Below are 18,610 nucleotides of genomic sequence, written 5' to 3'. Positions count from 1 at the left end.
TGTTAGCAATCAGATCGACTGAGACACAAGACACTGAACCTAGCAGACAATTAAGGCTCTAGATGGTGATTGCTAAGAAGGGGACATAATTTCAGGTTATGTAAATACAGATATGTAAACACATATGTAAACAAGGAGTCACCCAGAGAGTTCACTGCTCGAATAGTGATGTCTGGCACGCGGGGGAACACAGGGAAGAACCTGGCTTCCTACACAGCTTCCACTGTCCTCTGCGGACTAGCCCATGATACCACCCAGAAAAACAAAGGGCACATTAGCCATCCACGGTCTTTGGGGAATCTAAGATCACATTGTGGGATGGACACTTACTCTGAAGAAGTTGAAGCAGCAGCCAGCTGGCCGAGGATACCAGCAGGCTCCAGCGCCCCCACCCCCGTCATTGCATTTAATCAAAAGTGTATTCAAAATATGATTCTGGGAGATTATAGTGGAGATTTGCAGGAGGCTCTCAGTGTAGGCAGAGGTAGTTGGAACAGATTGTGGCTGGGGGCCGGAGGCTGGGATAATCACGGGCTCAGACGCGCCATTCCCAGGCCTTGGGGTTCACCATTAGCTCTGGAGACCTTGAGCATGGGAGTGAGGACTAACAAATCTTACCCCAACCCCGCCCCTTTCCCAGGATTCACTCTGCCTAGATGGAGGTAAAGTCCTGGTTCCAACCTTGGATTAAGCAGGCTCTCATCTGCAGTTTGGGCTTCCTAATGCTGATTCAATGTGAAAAGGCCCCTCCACCCTCCTCCAAATGACTAGACCCTACCAAGAGTATCAGAAGCTCTGCTGCAGTCTCCCGGGGAGGGGGTGGAGTGTCTACCTGGACCAAGGAGGGGGTATTGTATAGAGCGCCTTGAAAGAAACCTTCAGCTAATGCTCTTTATTACAAGCGTTAATCCTGCAAAGCCGACTGGAAATAATGTTTATCTTTTCGCAGTTTAATTTTCCGGACCCTAAGCCTCGGGTCATCGAGGGCGACTGCAGAGTCCCCAGGGAAGCTGGGGGTGGGGTGGGGTGGGACCAGCTGTTGCCCAAAAGCCAAACGCAGGGAGGGGGTTTCCCTAAAGGAGATGAGGGAGGAACCAAAAGAGGGCTTTGGACCTGAGCAGAAACCTAGGATCGACTAAACCACCCCGGATTTGAGATTTTCCTCTAGCGCCCTCCTTGGGCTTTAGTTTCCACATCTGAGGAGCCTCTCGGGTTCTACCTTTTTTGTTGTTGTTGTTTGTTTGGATGGTGTTTTGAAACAGGGTTTCTCTGTGTAGCCTTAGCTGTTGTGGACCTCACTCTGTAGACCAGGCTGGCCTTGAACACCCAGATATCTGCCTGCCTCTAATTCTGTGTTGAGTGCTAGGATTATAGGCATTTGTACCACCGGCCCAACTTAAAGTTTTGTTTGTTTTTTCCTATAGTTCCCCTGATGTCCAAATATCTCTCTGCATATGCCAAAGGCTTTAAAAGAACCTTTTTCTTTTGGATCCTTTTGCCCTCCAGCCCCCACCCACCCCACATCTGGAGGGTGTCAACCAACAGGGACCAGTCTCACCACTGAGTGGTACAGCCCCTGAGACTAGGACACTGCCTGCAGATGACGTTCTCAACACGTGCCACCTCCCCTTGCTAGTCCCCATGAGTTCCTGGGGCTCCACCTGTCTCACTGCCTAAGTAGGAAGCTCTGAGTTTACTCTTTGGCTGTAGCTGAGTCCTCCAGAGCCCAGGCAACCTCATTTAACCTGCATTCTGTGGGCATCTTCAAACCTCTCACCCAACTCCCACTCCAGGCAGACTCACAAAGGGACCAAGGGACAAAGTTCCTAGCCTGCCCCTCAGTTTCCACTGGCTGGCCTATACTGCAACAGACCGGCCCTTAAGATTAAACATAGATAGATAGATAGATAGATAGATAGATAGATAGATAGATAGATAGATAGACTCTGTGGTCTCTCTAAACTCCTCAAAACAACCCCATTTCATTGTTGCTTTCCAGAGAAGCAGTGGGCCAAGGGACTGTCAAGTTTCTCTTCATGGATGTCAGCACAGTAAGTTTACAATCCTAGGACCACAAGGGAACAAAAGTTGCTCCTCAGCAAATATTCTGATGTCCCTACTCTTCAGCTGCTGGCTTGAACAGTTTGGGTGGGGGTGACGCTGTGTCCTGGGTGTTGTGGGTGGCTTCCTCAGTTTATCTCTATGCTATTGACAGAACTTACGTCGGCAGCCCCCAACCCTGTCCCCAGAAGCCTTCAAGACAATTTCGACCCCCACTCCAGCTCCACCAGACCTCTCCCAGGGTCCCTGGCATTGATAGGCTGCACACCATGTGTTCAGCTGGTTATTTTTAAGGTATAGCCTGGGAATTGGAAAGGGAAGGAGACACAGACAGTCTTAGAAACCGTTCAGCAAGGAAGTTACAAAGTGAGTGGGCTAGGCAGGAGTGGGTGAGCAGGAGATGCTGTTCCTGCCTTCCGTCCAGAGGAGGAAGAGAGACTTGGTAAAGGCGCACTGCTCACACACAGTGTTTTCTCCCAAGCTGTCCTGCCATCTTCCCTCCAAGTCTGATTAGGTGCACGTCTCCCAGGCCAGCCCCAGCCCTCTGTGCAAGGATAGCTGCTAGGATAGTTCTGTGTGTTTGTCTTAGGCAAAGTGAGAGCTCCCACTTCCTGCCAAGGCCTGGAAGCTTCTTAATATGAAGGTGAATCCAGAAGCAGCCGGGTCCAAAATTCTTCTGCAAACCGCAGCCACTGCACTAACCTGCTGAGAGAGGAACGGTTGATTAAAACCCGAAGGCCACTTGGCCATAATTTCTAGAAAATCGGAGGTCAGCTTGTGTCCCACCCCAAGGGAAGCCAAGGTCTAGAGGCAATTTGCTTGTCAGAGGCAATGCTCGAGTCAGTTATGTGTAAATTCACATAACAATGTAACCCAATTTTCTAAGCCAAGAGCTAATCCTGAGAGAAATTACTACAAAGGCCAGAATTTGACGTAAGTAATTGCTGGAGGCCGCTTAGTGTTTAGGGAATGGCTCTATGTGGCAGTAAAGTTTCCTTTCACCAGGCCCTCATCAGAGGAAGAGGACATTAAATGTCTTGCTATGCTGGGGGTCAAACCTTTGGGAGTATCCCCAGGGACAGCCTGATCCTTGGCTTCCCAGAGAGTGTCTGCACTGCCCAGGTCTTTTAGCGGGTGAGGAGGAGAAGCGCCCTGGCCACTGTGTATGTGGTCAACTCCCTCAGACATCCCAAAGCCAGAGCAACTCCTGATCATAGTTGCTGCCAGCCAAGCAGAGAACAACTACTCTTATAGAAGGGCAGAGGCCGAGGAAAGAGACCTGCAGGCCTGGTGCAGCTTATAGGACAGTTGCAGGGAGCTAGATTGTCCTTCAAAGACTGTGATTTTAGGAAATTTCTCTCTCTCTCTCTGCATTTATTTTTTTGATTTGGGTTTAGACTTGGGAGTGTTGAGACACTGAGAGTGTTGTGGACAGTCTCCTACTAGATCTGGGGAAAGCGGCAGGTAGGTATCTTTTGAATGCTGGGGTCCTACTACCTTCTGCTCCAGAAGGGTATTGGAACCGCACTTCAGGCTCCCTCCGCCTTGGGCACGGCGCACAGTTCAGTGGTAGCCCCTGCAGGGTGAACGTGGAGTTTCCAAAAGCTTTGGCTGCACAAGAATCCTCTTCGCCTCCGGAGTCCCTAGGGACCAGGAGTCGCCGGATGGAGCTGGGCTGTCTGGGAATCATGCGGCACTCTGGACTTCGGGCCCTGGGCGGAGCTGAGGGAGCGCCTTCAACAGCGCTGGCTGCGGCCGTGTGAGCCAAGGACCAAATGCGGGGTTTCTGGCCGCTTGGGTAGTGCACGATCATCCTGGGGCTACTTGACTCTGCCGTAAGAAAGTCAGCTTCTCCTGATCGCGGAGCCTCAGTAAAGGAGAAGCAGGGTACCGCCAGACCGCACTCTCTGCTCTCCATCCCGCTCTCTTGAGCGGCGGCACACGGCGCGGGCAAGGACTGTGAGCTCTTGTGAAAATCTTCCAGCCTGCGGGCTGCTGAGACTGCCGCCTCCTCGTCGTCTGCTTCTTCTTCTTCCTCTTCTTCCTCCAGGTCTTCCAGGTCACTCAGCCGCAGCCCCTGGGCCTCCCGGCTAGCAGTAACATCTGTAGGAAATCAAGAGCGAGTGAGAAAAGCCTAGCACCCTAGGGAAACTCGAGGGAGGGTCCTACCCAGAGAAGCTTTTAGCGAGATGTGCTCCGCACTTCTCCACCGGGTTGCTCTCCCTAGCGCCAAGGCTGGCTGCCTGCCCCAAGGGAAGAATTCTCCGCACTGCCCTGCCTGCCCGGCTTCTCAGATCTCCTGGACCCCCTGCTAAGCCAAGGAAAGGCTGCTTTGCACTGCTGGAATTTCTTGGTTATAAAAAGAGGAGGGTCGTTCTTCTTTCAACTTCAGCACCCTCGGTGACTGGTGTCATGTTATTTGATCCAGCAAATATGTACGTGTGCAGAGCATCATTTCGACATGAGGCATTTAGGAATCACAGCAATAAAACATCTTCCAGGGGAGATGACCTTCTAGAGGGGTGGGCAGGGACAATGTGCAGAAAATGGGGAGCTGAGCAAAACCAAACCCGGAAGAGACTTGAGAGCTTGGGTGAGGAGGGGAAGTTTTTCTGAAAGGAAACTTTGGAGCTACCACATTTCTCTGTGAGGCACTGGTACAAAGGCCCTGGGGTTTGCAATGCATCTCGGGGCAAGGATAATTAGAGCATCTTTTTAGAAAATCTATAGTAGCACAGGTGGCTTTGGACCTAATGTTTAATGTCCGTTGCCTGTACCTTTGGTGTCACCCTTCAGGCAGCCCAGAGAATCTTCTCCTCCACCTTCTGCTTTCCTCTCCTCCCCACCTTTGTTCTTGGGAGCCCATGTCATTTTGTTCTCCTTCTTGAGGCGCCGGCGCGCGTTGGCGAACCAGGTGGACACCTGGGTGAGGGTCATCTTGGTGATGATGGCCAGCATGATCTTCTCGCCCTTGGTGGGGTACGGATTCTTGCGGTGCTCGTGGAGCCAGGCCTTCAGCGCACTGGTGCTCTCCCGGGTGGCGTTCTTCCTCCGGCCAGCGCTGCTGAGCTCCACCCCGCCATACCTGTGGGCACACAGGGTTCAGATTTCAGAGGGGGAACCAGGTGCTTAGCCAGCAGAAAGTCCAAGTGGTGGGAAATGTAGTTCTGTCCCCCCTCCCCTTTTTTCCCAGAGGGAGGTCGGGAAAGGGGGATAACCAAAGGAAGCCAGCCGCCAAGCCCCACCCCCAATTTCTCACCTGTCATATTGATACTGCCCCAGAGTTGGCTCATAGGGGTAATAGGCCCCTGGCTGGGTGAGGCTGGGGGTAAAGCTTCCTGCAGCATCCTTAAACTCATACTGAGGATTCTGGTGGGAGAGGAAAAGAGAAATTCAGGACTGCACCGGGGAAGGATGCATGTATCTCACCTCCCCTTGCATTGGCTGTGCAATAGTGGGCACAGAGAGCTTTTACATGCTCTGTGCCTCAGTTTCTCCCTTACTAAGATTGAGGCAATAAAGTCATTCGTGCTGGTAGAAGGTGTGGTGGAGTCCCTGGGACAGGTAGACTATCAACTACTACAAAAGCTGCAGCTTCTGGGTCCCTCACCTCAGTACACCTGCTAACGCCCTCCCCAGCACCATCTGGGAGAAATCTTGATTCTTGGCCTGCTTGTGCTTTGGGGGTAAGTTATTTGAACACCTCTGCACCTCAACTACACCCCTGTCATAACGATGATTCACCTATCTTGCAGAACGAAAAAGAAGTGCAAATGGTTTTTAAGCAGTGTGAAGTTCTACAAACTGAGGAGTGCTGTGAACTTGAACTTGTCCTTGGCCCTTGCTATACTATTTTCTCAGCATTGTCTGTCCCATTTAGATTGTCCTCAGACAAGGTCACAGTAGAGTTCACCTGTTCATCCCCAACCCCAGTGTTCACTGAGCAGTCTCAGGCCCCACCTATCACTCACCAGTGTACCACACAGTGGGGGTGGCTCTGGGCCATAGGTCAGGTACCCAGGGTAGCTCTGAGCAGCTGCATAGGGTGCTCCATAGATGCCCAAGGCAGCACCCAGTTCTGGCCGAGCACTGCCCAGCAGTCGACTGTCGTAGGGTGTGCAGCAGAGAGTAGAGGCAGAGGTGGAGGCTGAGGCCACATCTGACACTGGCCGAGGGGCCGTTTCACAGCAAGTGGCACTGGACCCTGCAGACACCAGAAACTACAAGGACCAGAAAGGAGTCGTTAGAAGTTTAAAATTCAGAGGCACCATCTGCTGGCTCCAGCCGGAGGAGGGTAACAAGGAAGCTTCATTCCTTCATTCTGCTAACCAAAAAACACCAGGTGTAGAACCCCTCTGCTGACTGCGGGGATGGGGATTTTTCTGATGGCAATGTACCCAAACTGCTATTTTAGATGCACTCAGGGCATTCCTAAGGCTCCACAGTCCCAAGGACCTTCTGGAAAAAAGACCAAATCCCTGTGCCTCCCCAAGGGATTCTACAAAGGCAGAGTTAAAAGTTAGCGTTCAAGGCCATCACCGACGTCTCTTTCCTGTCCCCATTGAACTAAAAGGGAATCCATCCACGGTCAGAGTAGGAGATTTGTCCAAGATCCCACAGCAGTGTGTGTGTGTGTGTGTGTGTGTGTGTGTGTGTGTGTGTGTGTGTCACTCTGTTGGAGAAAACGGAGAACAGTGATGGGCATCCTCAGAAATTCCCAAGGGAATCCTCACCACTGCACAACACCCTGGTTTGGAAACTGGAGGGAAGCAGAAGCAGAGAGCTTAGAAGGAGTGGGATCAGAACACAGGTCAACAAATGAGCAGTGCAGTGCCTGCCTCTGGCCTGGAGCGCTTTCTTTGCCCCCCCCCCCCCGTCCCCTGGCCACCTCACAAATCTGTACAAAGGGGACCCTGACTGCACGGTCGGCCCCTCAGATCCCACCCACCTCGCGCAGAGAGCGAGATTAGAGTGCCCGCATTTTCAGGCTGGCATCAGCTCGTGTCAGCGGGTGCGGTGGTATGTTTCTTGGTCCTTGCTCCTTCTGTCTTCCCTTGGGTCACCGAAAAGAGAAAGCTCAAGGGCCAGCGAGCGAACTGGGCATCCCTCCACCCCGCGCCCCACCTCCAGAAATAAGGCGCTCGCGCACTCACCTGGGATGCACTGCTATACGGGTGTCCAAAGGGCGGGAAGGCCATAGCAGCTGGCTACCCCGGACACTCCTTTCTTTTGGAGTCCCTCGCTCAGCTGGGCGATTCGATGACCCCAGCTGCGTGGCGTCTGGTTTCCTTACAGGGCTGCAGGTGCTCGGCGCCAGTTCCTTGGCCCGCTGGGAGGGACTGGAGGCAGAGCCAGAGGCAGCTGAGCTGCCCAGTACGGCGATTGGGAATGAACCCCTGCGGCCTGTGGGGTCCAGAAGGCAGAGGGCCCATGGATCGGCAGAGTTAGGAAGAAAGCGCAGGGTGCCAAAGGCGCGCGGAGGCGAGTTGAGGTGCGGTACAGCGTGGGGCTGTGAGGTTCCCGAGGTGTCCCAGTCCAAGGTGGCCAGAGGCTCAATGTGACGTCACGGTAATCCCGGGCCGCCAGAGGGGACCTCGGGCCCCGGGGCCCCGGGCCACCGAGCGAGCCAAGGGCAGCCAGCCCGTGTATCCGCGCGCACTCTCAGGCACACTCTTTCTAGCTCTGTGAGGTTTGTGCGGCGGGCGAGGAACGTCAAAGACCCTGACCCTCTGCTCGCCGCTAGATCCTACCAGCTTTCGCCTCCAGCTCACGCGCGCGCGCACACAGACCCTCTCCAAATTCCCCGGGAGAAGTGAGAGATGCGCCTCCCTGCGAGCCGCGCGGGCTCAGGGTGCAGCGTGCTCGCCTCCTCCCCTGCGGCCCCAAGGAGGCGAGAGACAAGCCGGGAGGCGAGGGAGGAGAGAATACAAAAGAAGAGCCCCGGAGGAAAGTGAGGGAGTCAGGGAAGGGGGGAGAAGAAGGAGGGAGAGGAGAGATGAGGAGTCTGATGGCGGGGGAGGGGGGCGAGAGGGGGAAATAGGGTGGGCGAGGGCTGGGCGGAGGCAGAGCCGGAGCAGGTGGCTCTCGGGATCAGCCTCCAACCCATCTCCGCCTCTCCGCTGCACTAAAGTTTGTTGGCCCCGCCGGCCCAGAGCTCGTAGGGTTGGACCAGCTCAGGCAGCTTTGAAGGAGTCCTTTGGGCAGCCCATCTTTGTCCTTGGGGATCTGTCTTAGGGCTTACTTTCCCCAAACCGTTGGCTAATTCCAGCCCTGGCCGGGTCCTTGACCCCTTGGGCATCTCTGCAGAGCCTTGGCCCTGGGCTAGGCCGACGAGCGCCCCCTCCAGACCAAGGTGCAGAGTCCGTTAGAGAGCTCCCCCAGACGCGTCAAGTCTGATCCCTGGCATCTGTAGGCTGCCAGCCAAGAGTCTAGGCCATCTCCGACGACGGCCAGGCTTGGCTGCCTCCGGAGCGCCGCCCGCCGTGTCCATTCCGAGCGCGGAAGCGGGACGAAGGCACCAGAGCCAGGCTGTCACCGCTGTGCTCTTCTAGGGGTGGCGCTGGCGAGCCGCAGTGGAGAGCTCCGGAGGGAGCTGCACCAGGGACACCCAGCTGGGCCCAGTGTTGTAAGAACCACCCCCCCCCCCCTCCCGGCGGGGCTCCTCAAAAGAGCACGGATGCCCCTGGGATTAGGGAGGTTGATTGCAAGACTTCCCGACAGGGGTGGCCAGTTAGCAAGCGCTGTAGGTTTTGCGCGCTTACAGGCGGAGACCCTTCTGAAGACTCCAACACCGGACTAGATGTCTAAGGAACAGGAAGGACTGTGCAGGCTGGTGATGAAAGGTCTTAGGTGGCGCTGCTGCGGCACCAGGTGGAGTCTGCAACCCAGAAAGCCCGGTCACAGCGCACTGCGCTTGACAGTTTTCAGACAGTCCCAGGTCTTTGCCACACCGCCTCCAGGGGTCGTGGGGGCTTGCTAAAGGACAAGGTCTTATTTTCCTATTGAAACTCGAGACGGCGTGACCCGGAGGGTACTGAGAGCTCTCGGTTCTAGCCTGGAAGAGCGATTGCAGCAACTGAGACAAGGTTGGGGTCCCCTGCAGGACCCTTCACTGCAAGCTTGCCTCTGGCTTCTGGATTGGCAGGCTACACCCAGTGACCTTAGACTCAGCCCCAGCTCACCTCTCACAACTTAGGCAGAATAGGCAAGGACCTTAAGGAGGCCACAAACTGCGGATGAGTCTGCTACCACAGACCGCTGCTGCCTTGGAAAGCCTTGCTTTCAAACTGGGAGTTAGAAAAAGAATTACAGTCGTCGCCAGATTGACTCAGCGATAAAACGTCACAGTAATACATGGATCCCTTGATTTTTTTCAAAACCTACTTTGGAGCAATCACCCCTTTATAGCTTGGATAGCCTTAAGCTCTCCCTACCTCTGTTTTTTTTTTTTTTTTTTTTTTTTTTTTTTTTTTTTTTTTTTTTTTTTAGTAGGAATTGAAAAGAATTCATTAAATTAGTCCCTTGGGAAAGATTACTACTAATTAATTAATTGCAAACATTTCCAGAGGGAAGGTATGTCAATTGTAAAGTAATAAAATTAGATAGTTGAAATACTTAGTCAGCAACTTTGATTGCCCATTCGTTCCTAAGCAGAGGATTTTTTTTTTTTTTTGACAGAAAAATGGGGATGGTGGTGGAAAAAAAAGCATTAGCCCTGTCCCTTGGTGATTTTGCAAAGTAGAAACTACCTTATAGGATTTATTGATTTTTCCACTGATTTATAAGGCCTCTGTGGTGTCAGTGCTATGTGCAGGGGCTCTCGGCCTACTTCTTGTCTTTGCTCTAGGATGTGAGAAAACCAATAGGTTCTGAAAAGAAAAGTCAAAATCAGTGGAAAAACAAATTGGGGAGTAGGAAGAACCCTATCATGGCCTTTTCCTTCTACTGTGGAAGTGGATAGTACACACTGAGCATGCTTTTGGTTATGGCTCTTTACCTGTTATCTTCAGAGTTGCTTTACGGTTTGGTGGCTTTTATCGGAATGAATAACCCTGTCCCTTCTATGTTCACAATCTTGAGAGACCTTGGTTTACTGTATCCTTCCCAGGGACGGAGTGTAAACATCCTGTATTGGTGGTGCTCGGTTGTTAGAAGACACTTTGAATATTTCATGGGATCCCCTAAAAATGATTACCATGAGATGTACCTCACAAGAAAACAAAAGCAGCAGCTTAAGCCAATATTCATCGCTGACAGAGCCCTCCGGGGCAGAGAAGTCTCTTTCTTGGAATGTCTGATTCGGGAATTTTTATAGTTTGTTTCCATCTTCCTCTCTCTTTCTAGACCCTCACTTCTATAGCCTGGTGCTCTGGGCCCCTCCATCATGTCAGCTTTTCATTGCTTTGTTCAATGCTGATTAATTTATTTTCAAAAAAAATCCCCAATTGTATATGTGTGCTCATAGAATCTTATTGAAGCAAGTAAATAAACCCATCAAATACAGACCACCCCCAACCCGTTATATTTAAGGGAGTCAACAAAACCAATCAATGTCTTTTGAAAAAAAAAAAAAGATATTGGTTCTTTTGTGAAATTGTCCAACGTGTCTCGTAGTTCTTCTAGCTGCTCATTAAAACAAATAGGAAACAAAGTGCACAGAGGACCATTTGGACCACAGAGAACACTAATCCACAGTCTTCATTTGAAGTTCATATTTCTTCTTGTTAGTGCACTGACCATCTTGAGCATGTCGAGTAAAAGATGTGTCTTTGACAATAGCTTGAAGAGAACTGCCTTGAATAAGGGGAAAGACAAACAAAGCTGAAGAAAACCAAACCGTTCTGTAGTGTTTGGGAATGAAAACTTGCCGTGACTTCCTAGCAATTTATACAAAATGCCAGAGCTTATGGGGTGGCAAAGAGTAACCCCAAATTAGCTTGAAAGATCTCAAATTAAGATACAGTGAGTAAGTTCAGGGGCATAATGACATTGTAGAGACCATGCTAAAATACATTAAAAAAAAAGTATGGAGTATTTTTAGTGACTGTTTTTGAACTGAAAAGAATGAAATTTCCTCCAATCTATGCATGAATGAACAAGTGCATCTGGACAGATGCATCCATAATTTATACTGATCAGTCACCGCAGGTCTCCCTGAGTAAAGCCGAAATGAACACTAATTGTTTTGACGGAAGTAGTGTGCATGGCATCTGATAGAGAAACACAGCGAGTCCCTGCCTTGCCTGAATACATACTGTCAACAGAAAAGCTGGTATCAGGAGGCAAAAAGAAAAACGCAGCAATTCCCAGGCGAGGGTGTGATCAGCTCCTCTGGAAGGGGGCAAGGAGAAAGGATTAACCTCTTAGAGATAGAATATAAAACACGACTGAATGCAGAGAGCCTAGTTTGCAAGCATTGTATCTAGCTTAGTGCTAAAATAGATAACTTGATAATAAGAGCCAATTTCTTTTGTATTCCATGAGCCTGGGAGAGGTCCTAGACACCTCTGCTTTTTCTTATTAGAGGCTTCTGAGGAGAGCACCAGAGGTGAGAAGAAAGCCTAAGATGCCACTTAGCCAAGCAGACTAGCCAAGCAGATGACAGAGAAGAGGCCAGAATCCTGACCTCTCGATCTGGTGTCTTTTTGTAAACGTGTTATTTTACATGCATAAAGTCAGATACAGTCATGAGAGGTTGCTGACTCCAGCTGAACTGTGTGAGTTCATAGTTAATGCCTCATGGTGACAGTGTAATTTAGTACAGAAAAAATCCGAAAGGGTGCTGCTGTGAGCAAACACTTTGGGGGAGGATTCTGCGTGTCTCGTTTTGGTCTGTCTTATGAAAGGGCTTACTGACAAAGTAATTCGGGAGTTTTCAACATTTGATGTGGTTTGTTCATTAAGGTAGTGAAGAGCAGTTAGAGCCAGCTGTAACTGATGAGCATATAAAAACAAGACAAGAAGAGGAAGGGGGGAAGCCCCCTTTAAGCAATGCAGTGAAGATTGCATCTGTATGGCTGTACAGATTTAAAAAAGAAAAGCAGTAATATAACTTAGTAACTGAGTCTCTCCAGCAAGAGGACATTTTTTAATCTTTGATTTGTGTATCACCAGGCAGGGTCTTCTGTATTAATGTCACACTTTCTGAACAGTCTCTGCATAGAGCAGTTCTTGATTATTTTTGTCCTTTGCATGTTGACATCTTTCTAGTGATAGGATCAGGCATCTGTTATGGTTTCAAGGAATTAAGCTTTAGAGTAAATAGCAGATGTATGGATTTGAAAACCAGAAAACAGATTTTGAAGCCAAAATGTTTGGCAAAGAAATCCAAGAAAGCAATGAAGACGTTAAAGAGACGACCTATAGGGACCTCAGGGTAAGGCTCTGTTTTCGCCCCACTCCCTTTGTGACGGGGCCAGTCTAGGGATGGTCCTTGAGTATACAGCAAGAGAGAAGCACTGTGGTCAAGAAAAATGAAAAAGGGAAGTACAGCATTTCGGGCTTCAACTACAGAAAGGGTTGAACATAGAGTTTTAGCAGAAGGCTGGCTAAGGTAAAATTTATAAGGATAGTACTTTGTCATTCTTGACCCTAAAGGATTTCACAATCATAGAAAAGAAGACTTCAGTTAAAATAGTGAATAAACTGGAGTTGTTTGAAATCTAACTTGTGGCATTCTCTCAGAGTGATCTTTCCTTAGAATTTCCAGGTAAAAAGCTGGGCATGGTGGTATATGTCAAGAATCACAGTACTTGGGAGGCCAAGGCAGGAAGCTTGCTACTTTAAGGGGTACATGCTAAGGTGGTTTCTTGGAAACTCAAAATGCAAAAATAAACAAATAAAAAAGTCGTAATAGTTTTAGAGCTGGTCTGAAGCCTCCTTCCTCTCTGGTGTGGCCTGAGGTTTGCTACTTTAAGGAAAAGGGAGCTTTTGTGAAGCCACATAGTGGGCAAGGTAATTTATTACAAATGTTCACAAATCAATAAAAATATGGGAAGTATTATTTTTACAAAAAAAAAAAAACACACACGAGACATGCCCATTAAGGCATGGCTGTTCTAATACCTGTGCGTCTGCTTGGGTCTGCAATTAAAAACAGTCTGGTAATAAATCTTTTTGCAGTCTCTTTTAATGCTTTTAACTTCCCTGAAGGTTCAAATTGGTATCCCAAAAATGTGCCAGGACATTCACAAGGTATTTTATAGACTCATAAATAAATACGGCAATTAATCTATGCTATATTTCTTTCATATTTGATGACAATTTATTATGGCGTTCACCCATTCCGTGCACAAAAACTCTAATGCACTTAAAATCGGATTTCAAACCAAACATTTTATGGGAAAATATAGTATTGATCATCCATTTAAAGATATCATGAAGATGATTCATAACCTGCTGTAAAAAAGATCTCATGAGAATCTTATAGATGAGTGGGGTGGTGTGAGAGTCTATTCATAAAAGCAAGGCTGTTGGGTTGGCTCCTCTTGTTTCCTTCATCTATCTCAGAGTTTTTCCAGCACTGATTGCTTTTGCATGCTGCTGTTTCATAAGAAAAATCCCCTCCTATGACATTTTTCATAGTGACACAGGTTGTGGGAGTTCATGGTGCTTTCTCTCGCCTTGCAGTTTTATGCTGACATCCTGTCTGCAGAAGGAGTTGGAGGGGCAGTGGTAGATATCTCTGCTACTTGGGAGCTTAGCAGGCTTAGGGTACCTAAGGCTCAGGTACCTACCTGAGCACTTGTCTCATTGTCCTGACAGAATAGCTAACAAAAATGACTTAAGGAAGGGAGGGCTTGTTTCCTCTCACTGTTTGAGGGCACAGTCCATCGTGGCTTAGTGGCCAGAGTTGCTCTTTCTGTGATGGCTGGATCTACTGTCAGGTATGAAAGAGAGGGAGACAAAGAGAGAGACAGAGACAGAAATACAAAGAGAAACAGAGAGAGACAGAAAGGCAGACAGAGACAGACAAATGGAGATGCACAGAGAGAGGCAGACAGAACGAATGTTGGTTCTCCCCTTACTTTCTGCTGTTTTTCCTTCTTACTGAGTCCAGGCTTCCAGCCCATGGGCTGGTGCCAGCCAGGCTCAGGGTGGGTCTCCCCTCCTCAGCTAAACCTCTCCAGACACACCCTCACACACACACCTCTAGAGGAACATTTTCTAGGTGATGCTAGAAACAGCCTAGCTGACCGTGAAGATGACCCATCCGTTCCCATCATGCTTGTTAGTTACTGGCCCAATGGTGGTGAACTCTGTGAACACCCCACAGCATGGCCATGGGCTCTATAAGTCATAACTATCTCGTGTGCACATGTATTATAAGACAAAGCAAGAACGTAAAAGGATCTGGGGATGCTGGCTCCGTCCTTCAAGGAGCACACAGTTTATGTGAGGAGAAGGACATGGGTGTTTACCCGACAGACATTAACTGGGTGTGTATTGAGTGCCCAGGCTCCTAGGAAAGTAAGATTCATCATTGAACAGAAGCATAATTTTGCCTATGTTAAATACTTTGAAGTCAGCCCGGCCTCACCCAGAACCATAATAATCTGGGGAAAACACCTAGTAGTTACTGAATTCTCAGAAGTCTCTAACCATGAGGGCATATATGCTTTGTGTCACCCTCATTTTGAGCCTCCACTAAGCAGTTTCTAAGCACTGAGTTAAGGTCTGGAGGCTTAGTGATCCCCAAGACAGACAGAACCACCCCTATACCAGCCAACCTTGACGTTTGGCGTGAATGTCTACCTAAAAAGCAGAGAGCATATGTCGCATTACATAGTTTTTGCCCTCAAATGCTTCGATTTTTTTAAATTTAATTTTATTTTTTTCTTATCAGTTACATTTTATTAACTCTGTATCCCAGCCGTGTCCTGATCCTTCATTCCCTCCCTCCCTCATCTCCACCGTGCCCCTTGCCAAGTCCACTGATAGGGGAGGACCTCCTCTCCATTCATCCGATCCTGTTTTATCAGGTATCTTCAGGACTGGCTGCAAAGCCCTCCTCTGTGGCCTAACAGGACTGCTCCTCCCTTGGAGGGTGGGGAGGTCAAAGAGCCAGTCATTGAGTTCCTGTTAGAAATAGTCCTTGTTCCCCTCACTATGGGAAAGCAATTGGTTACTGAGCTACCACAGGCTACATCTGAGCAGAGGTTCTAGGTTATATCCATACATGGTCCTTAGTTGAATGTCAGTCTCTGAAAAGACCCTGTGCCCAGATATATTTGTTCCTTGTGGAGCTCCTATCCTTTCCTCATCAGACTAACTCCCCTTCTTTCATATGATTCCCTGTACTCTGCCAAAGGTTTGGTCATGAGTCTTTGTATCTGCTTTGAAAACACTGCTAGTTAGAGTCTTTCAGATGCGCTCAGTAGACTCCTGTCATACGTTCAATGCACATCCCATCTGTCTTTCTAAACGAGGATTGATAATCTTACCCCATGTCCGCTCTCTTGATTATCTTTTTTGGTGTATAGATTTCATTATGTTTGTCATATCTTATAGGTCTGTATAAGTGAGTATATACCGTCTTTGTCTTTCTCCTTCTGGGATATTTCACTCAGAATGATCTTTTCTAGATCCCACCATTTGCCTGCAAATTTCATGATTTCCTCCTTTTTGATTGCTGAGTAGTATTCCATTGTGTAAAAATACCACAGTTCAAATGCTTCGTTTGATCAAGCTGTTTTGCTTCTGTGTTCAGCATGTTTTGTGTCTGTGATATGCCAAGTATTTGCCAAGAAAATGAGAGAGTTGGGACAGATAAGTGGTGATGTTTTGTGTCCTTTGGATGCTCAGCTGATACTGTTAATTCTTGACTTCAATGAATGACTGGTGCTCTCCATAGTGTCTAAAGGATGGCACCTATTGAAAGCATGAGGTGATGGGGGTAAAGAACAGACTATATTATGATGAGCTTTAGGACATTGGTCCCTTGGTTATTTCAAATCTGTGCACAGTATTAGCTGTACACACAGTTCATACCTTGCTTTCTTGTACTCTCTGAGTCACCCTGGGATCTCATAGGGCAAAATTTTCATTCTCTCTTCACAGATGAACAGAAAAAAACATCCAGAAGCTTAAGCCACCAAGTCATGAGACTGAACAGCACCAGTGATAAGCCAGGGGTTCCTACCTGGTCCATTTACAGGTCTTAGTAAACACAAACACCTTAAGACAAGTCTAAGCTTAGAATTGCAAAGAGATTTTTGTGGACAGCCCAGCAGCTCCTCCCATCTTTGGGAAGTGGCCTTACTCTTCCAGTTCCATTTGCAATTGAATGTCTCCTAGCAGTGGTAGAGTTCCCTGAGCTATCACTTTGTGCTGCCTCAGGTTTGCTGTCCCACCATGATGCTCAGAGAGAAAAGAGAACTTACTGTGCTCATCACAGTGCCCAGGGCCACTCCCCCCCTGTGCAGAGTCACCAGTGAGACCTGTCACATGAAGTTCTGAAGGCCTCCTTCCCTGACAGACAAGGTGTCCAGCTTTGCTTGCGGCTCTCACTGTTCTTCATCTGCAGAAATGGGGAAATGGAGGATAATGCCTACCCTGTGGCTGCAGGAAAATAGACTTGACAAAGACAGCATGAAATACACAGGGCAGGATTATCCATGCAGACTGGAGAACATAAAGCATTTCCTGTGCCACTCAAGGCTCGAGGGCAGGGGTAGAGCAGAGGGCAAACCTGCGATGATAATTATGAAAAGTAAATTTATACACATATTATGGGAGCTGGGAAAGTGGACAGGAACCACTAAAACCCTTTTACATTATCAACACCACAGGGATATGGAAAAGCAGGAGGGGGATTAAGGGCATCTTTCTGCCTTGATACTAATTTATAGCTGTAGGTGATGTGGTCAACAGAGAATGGGACATGGATGTGCACGGTTTCTCCAGAGAAGTTCAGCGCGAGTATTGAGAGGTCCTGGCTTTGCCTGTCGACATGTGATTGTGAACACAAGAAAGCCAGGCTTGAAGGGAGTTGAGTACAGACAGGGCTCTGGGATCCAGCCTCGACTAAGCTTTTGACAAGGCTCTTCCTCTCTGGAAGCCTCAGTCCACCCATCTGCAGATTGAAAAGAAGTTCCTTGGGTTTATATACTTATGGAAGTCAAATTTACTTCCTTTTCTGGTGGTCCAAATCTGTCTGCTGCCTGTAAACATAGTCTTCCTTTTTTTTCTGTTTTTTTTTCTTTTCTTTTCTTTTTTTTTTCTTTTTTTAAGTAGGCTCACTATGTAGGCTAGGTTATCCTAAAATTTTCTAGGATGGGCTTGCTAGGCTGGGCTTGAACTCTCAATCTTGGGTGTTGGAATTACAAGCCTATACTGGAAAGATCTTCCTGCCCTGGTGGATCATCAGCATCATTAAAAACCCCAGAGAGCCTCATCTCCCGGGACTCTGACCAAGTCTTCAATGGGGCCAGTTTTTCTATTCAAGAACAGTAAAGAAGTAGCCACACACTTGGAAAAAGGATAAAGAGGGTGATATGAGACCACTTATCCAAGTGTGCTTGTCCCTGCCCTTCACTTGCTAGTGGCCTTAGGCAGGCATGGACACTGCCTCCTTTGCTGGGGAGGAAAAAAGTATGTTATGTGACCCACTTCTGGTCAATCAGACTTAGAGGAATTCTGTAAGATGGACTTTTGGGAAGCATGTGTTTTCAAGATGAAAGAGGACAGAGTCACTGTGTTGTCTCTACTTATGGACAAGGATGTGACTGAAGCTGCAACACTCATCCATACTTTTTATCCATCCATCCATCCATCCATCCATCCATCCATGCATCCATCCATCCATCCATCTATGACTCATCCATCTGTCCATGCAGTCATCCATCTATCCACCCACTCACCCATTCTAGCCATCCATCCACCCTCTGTTATCTATCTATATATTTGCCTAGCTATACATTCATTCATGCCTCATCCACTCACCCATCTGTCTGCCCACCCATCTTATCCATCTACAATCTATTCTTCCTCCCATCCTCTCTGTCCCAATCCCTTGCTCCTTTTATCCATCTATGTTCCCCAGCACTTATTCTGAACTGGTTAAGGTTTTAGAGTGCCAGGAGGTGACTGTGAACAGAAGACAAAGTACCCATTCACCAAGATGGCATGGTAAAAGATGGATGATAAGCAGGTAGACAGGTAAGATACGCAGGTGGCAGATGAAGATAAATAAAGCAAAGAAAGGTCATTACCAGGAATAGAAGAAGTCCTGGAACTGGGGAGCCAGCAAGCCACTGCTCCTGCTCTCCTAACTATGTAAGACAAACTGGTTTTGTTCCAGTCTCTGTTAATTTGGCTTTCCATTACTTATGGCTGATGAATTCTTGAGACAGTGCAGTAGGGGTGAAAAGAGACAAATAAGTCATCTGATGATTTCATCCCCACTTCCCAGAGGCAGAACGCCTAACGGATTCTTGGCTGACTTCCAGAAATCTTCCACGTTAACACAAGGCATAGAAGCTATAGACACCAGCTCCCCACTTCACACACACACACACACACACACACACACACACACACACACACACAC

The 18,610-nt window shown here is 48.4% G+C and overlaps 1 protein-coding gene across 1 annotated transcript; it reads right to left on the bottom strand.

Annotated features, from left to right (window-relative positions):
• Positions 1-2,345: 2,345 nt before the first annotated feature.
• On the bottom strand, positions 2,346-7,368 carry Irx6 (iroquois homeobox 6). Its single transcript, XM_055621379.1, has 6 exons — positions 7,215-7,368; positions 6,033-6,281; positions 5,321-5,430; positions 4,839-5,146; positions 3,559-4,164; positions 2,346-2,766 (listed from the first exon to the last, which is right to left on the bottom strand). Exons 1-6 carry the CDS (start codon positions 7,257-7,259, stop codon positions 2,759-2,761), a joined length of 1,326 nt encoding a protein of 441 aa, XP_055477354.1. The 5' UTR covers positions 7,260-7,368; the 3' UTR covers positions 2,346-2,758.
• Positions 7,369-18,610: the final 11,242 nt, after the last annotated feature.

Source organism: Psammomys obesus, unplaced genomic scaffold (assembly GCF_907164565.1).
Source record: "Psammomys obesus unplaced genomic scaffold, mPsaObe1.curated_primary_1811, whole genome shotgun sequence".
Classification (NCBI taxonomy): domain Eukaryota; kingdom Metazoa; phylum Chordata; class Mammalia; order Rodentia; family Muridae; genus Psammomys; species Psammomys obesus.
This window is presented reverse-complemented; position numbering and strand designations above follow the sequence as displayed.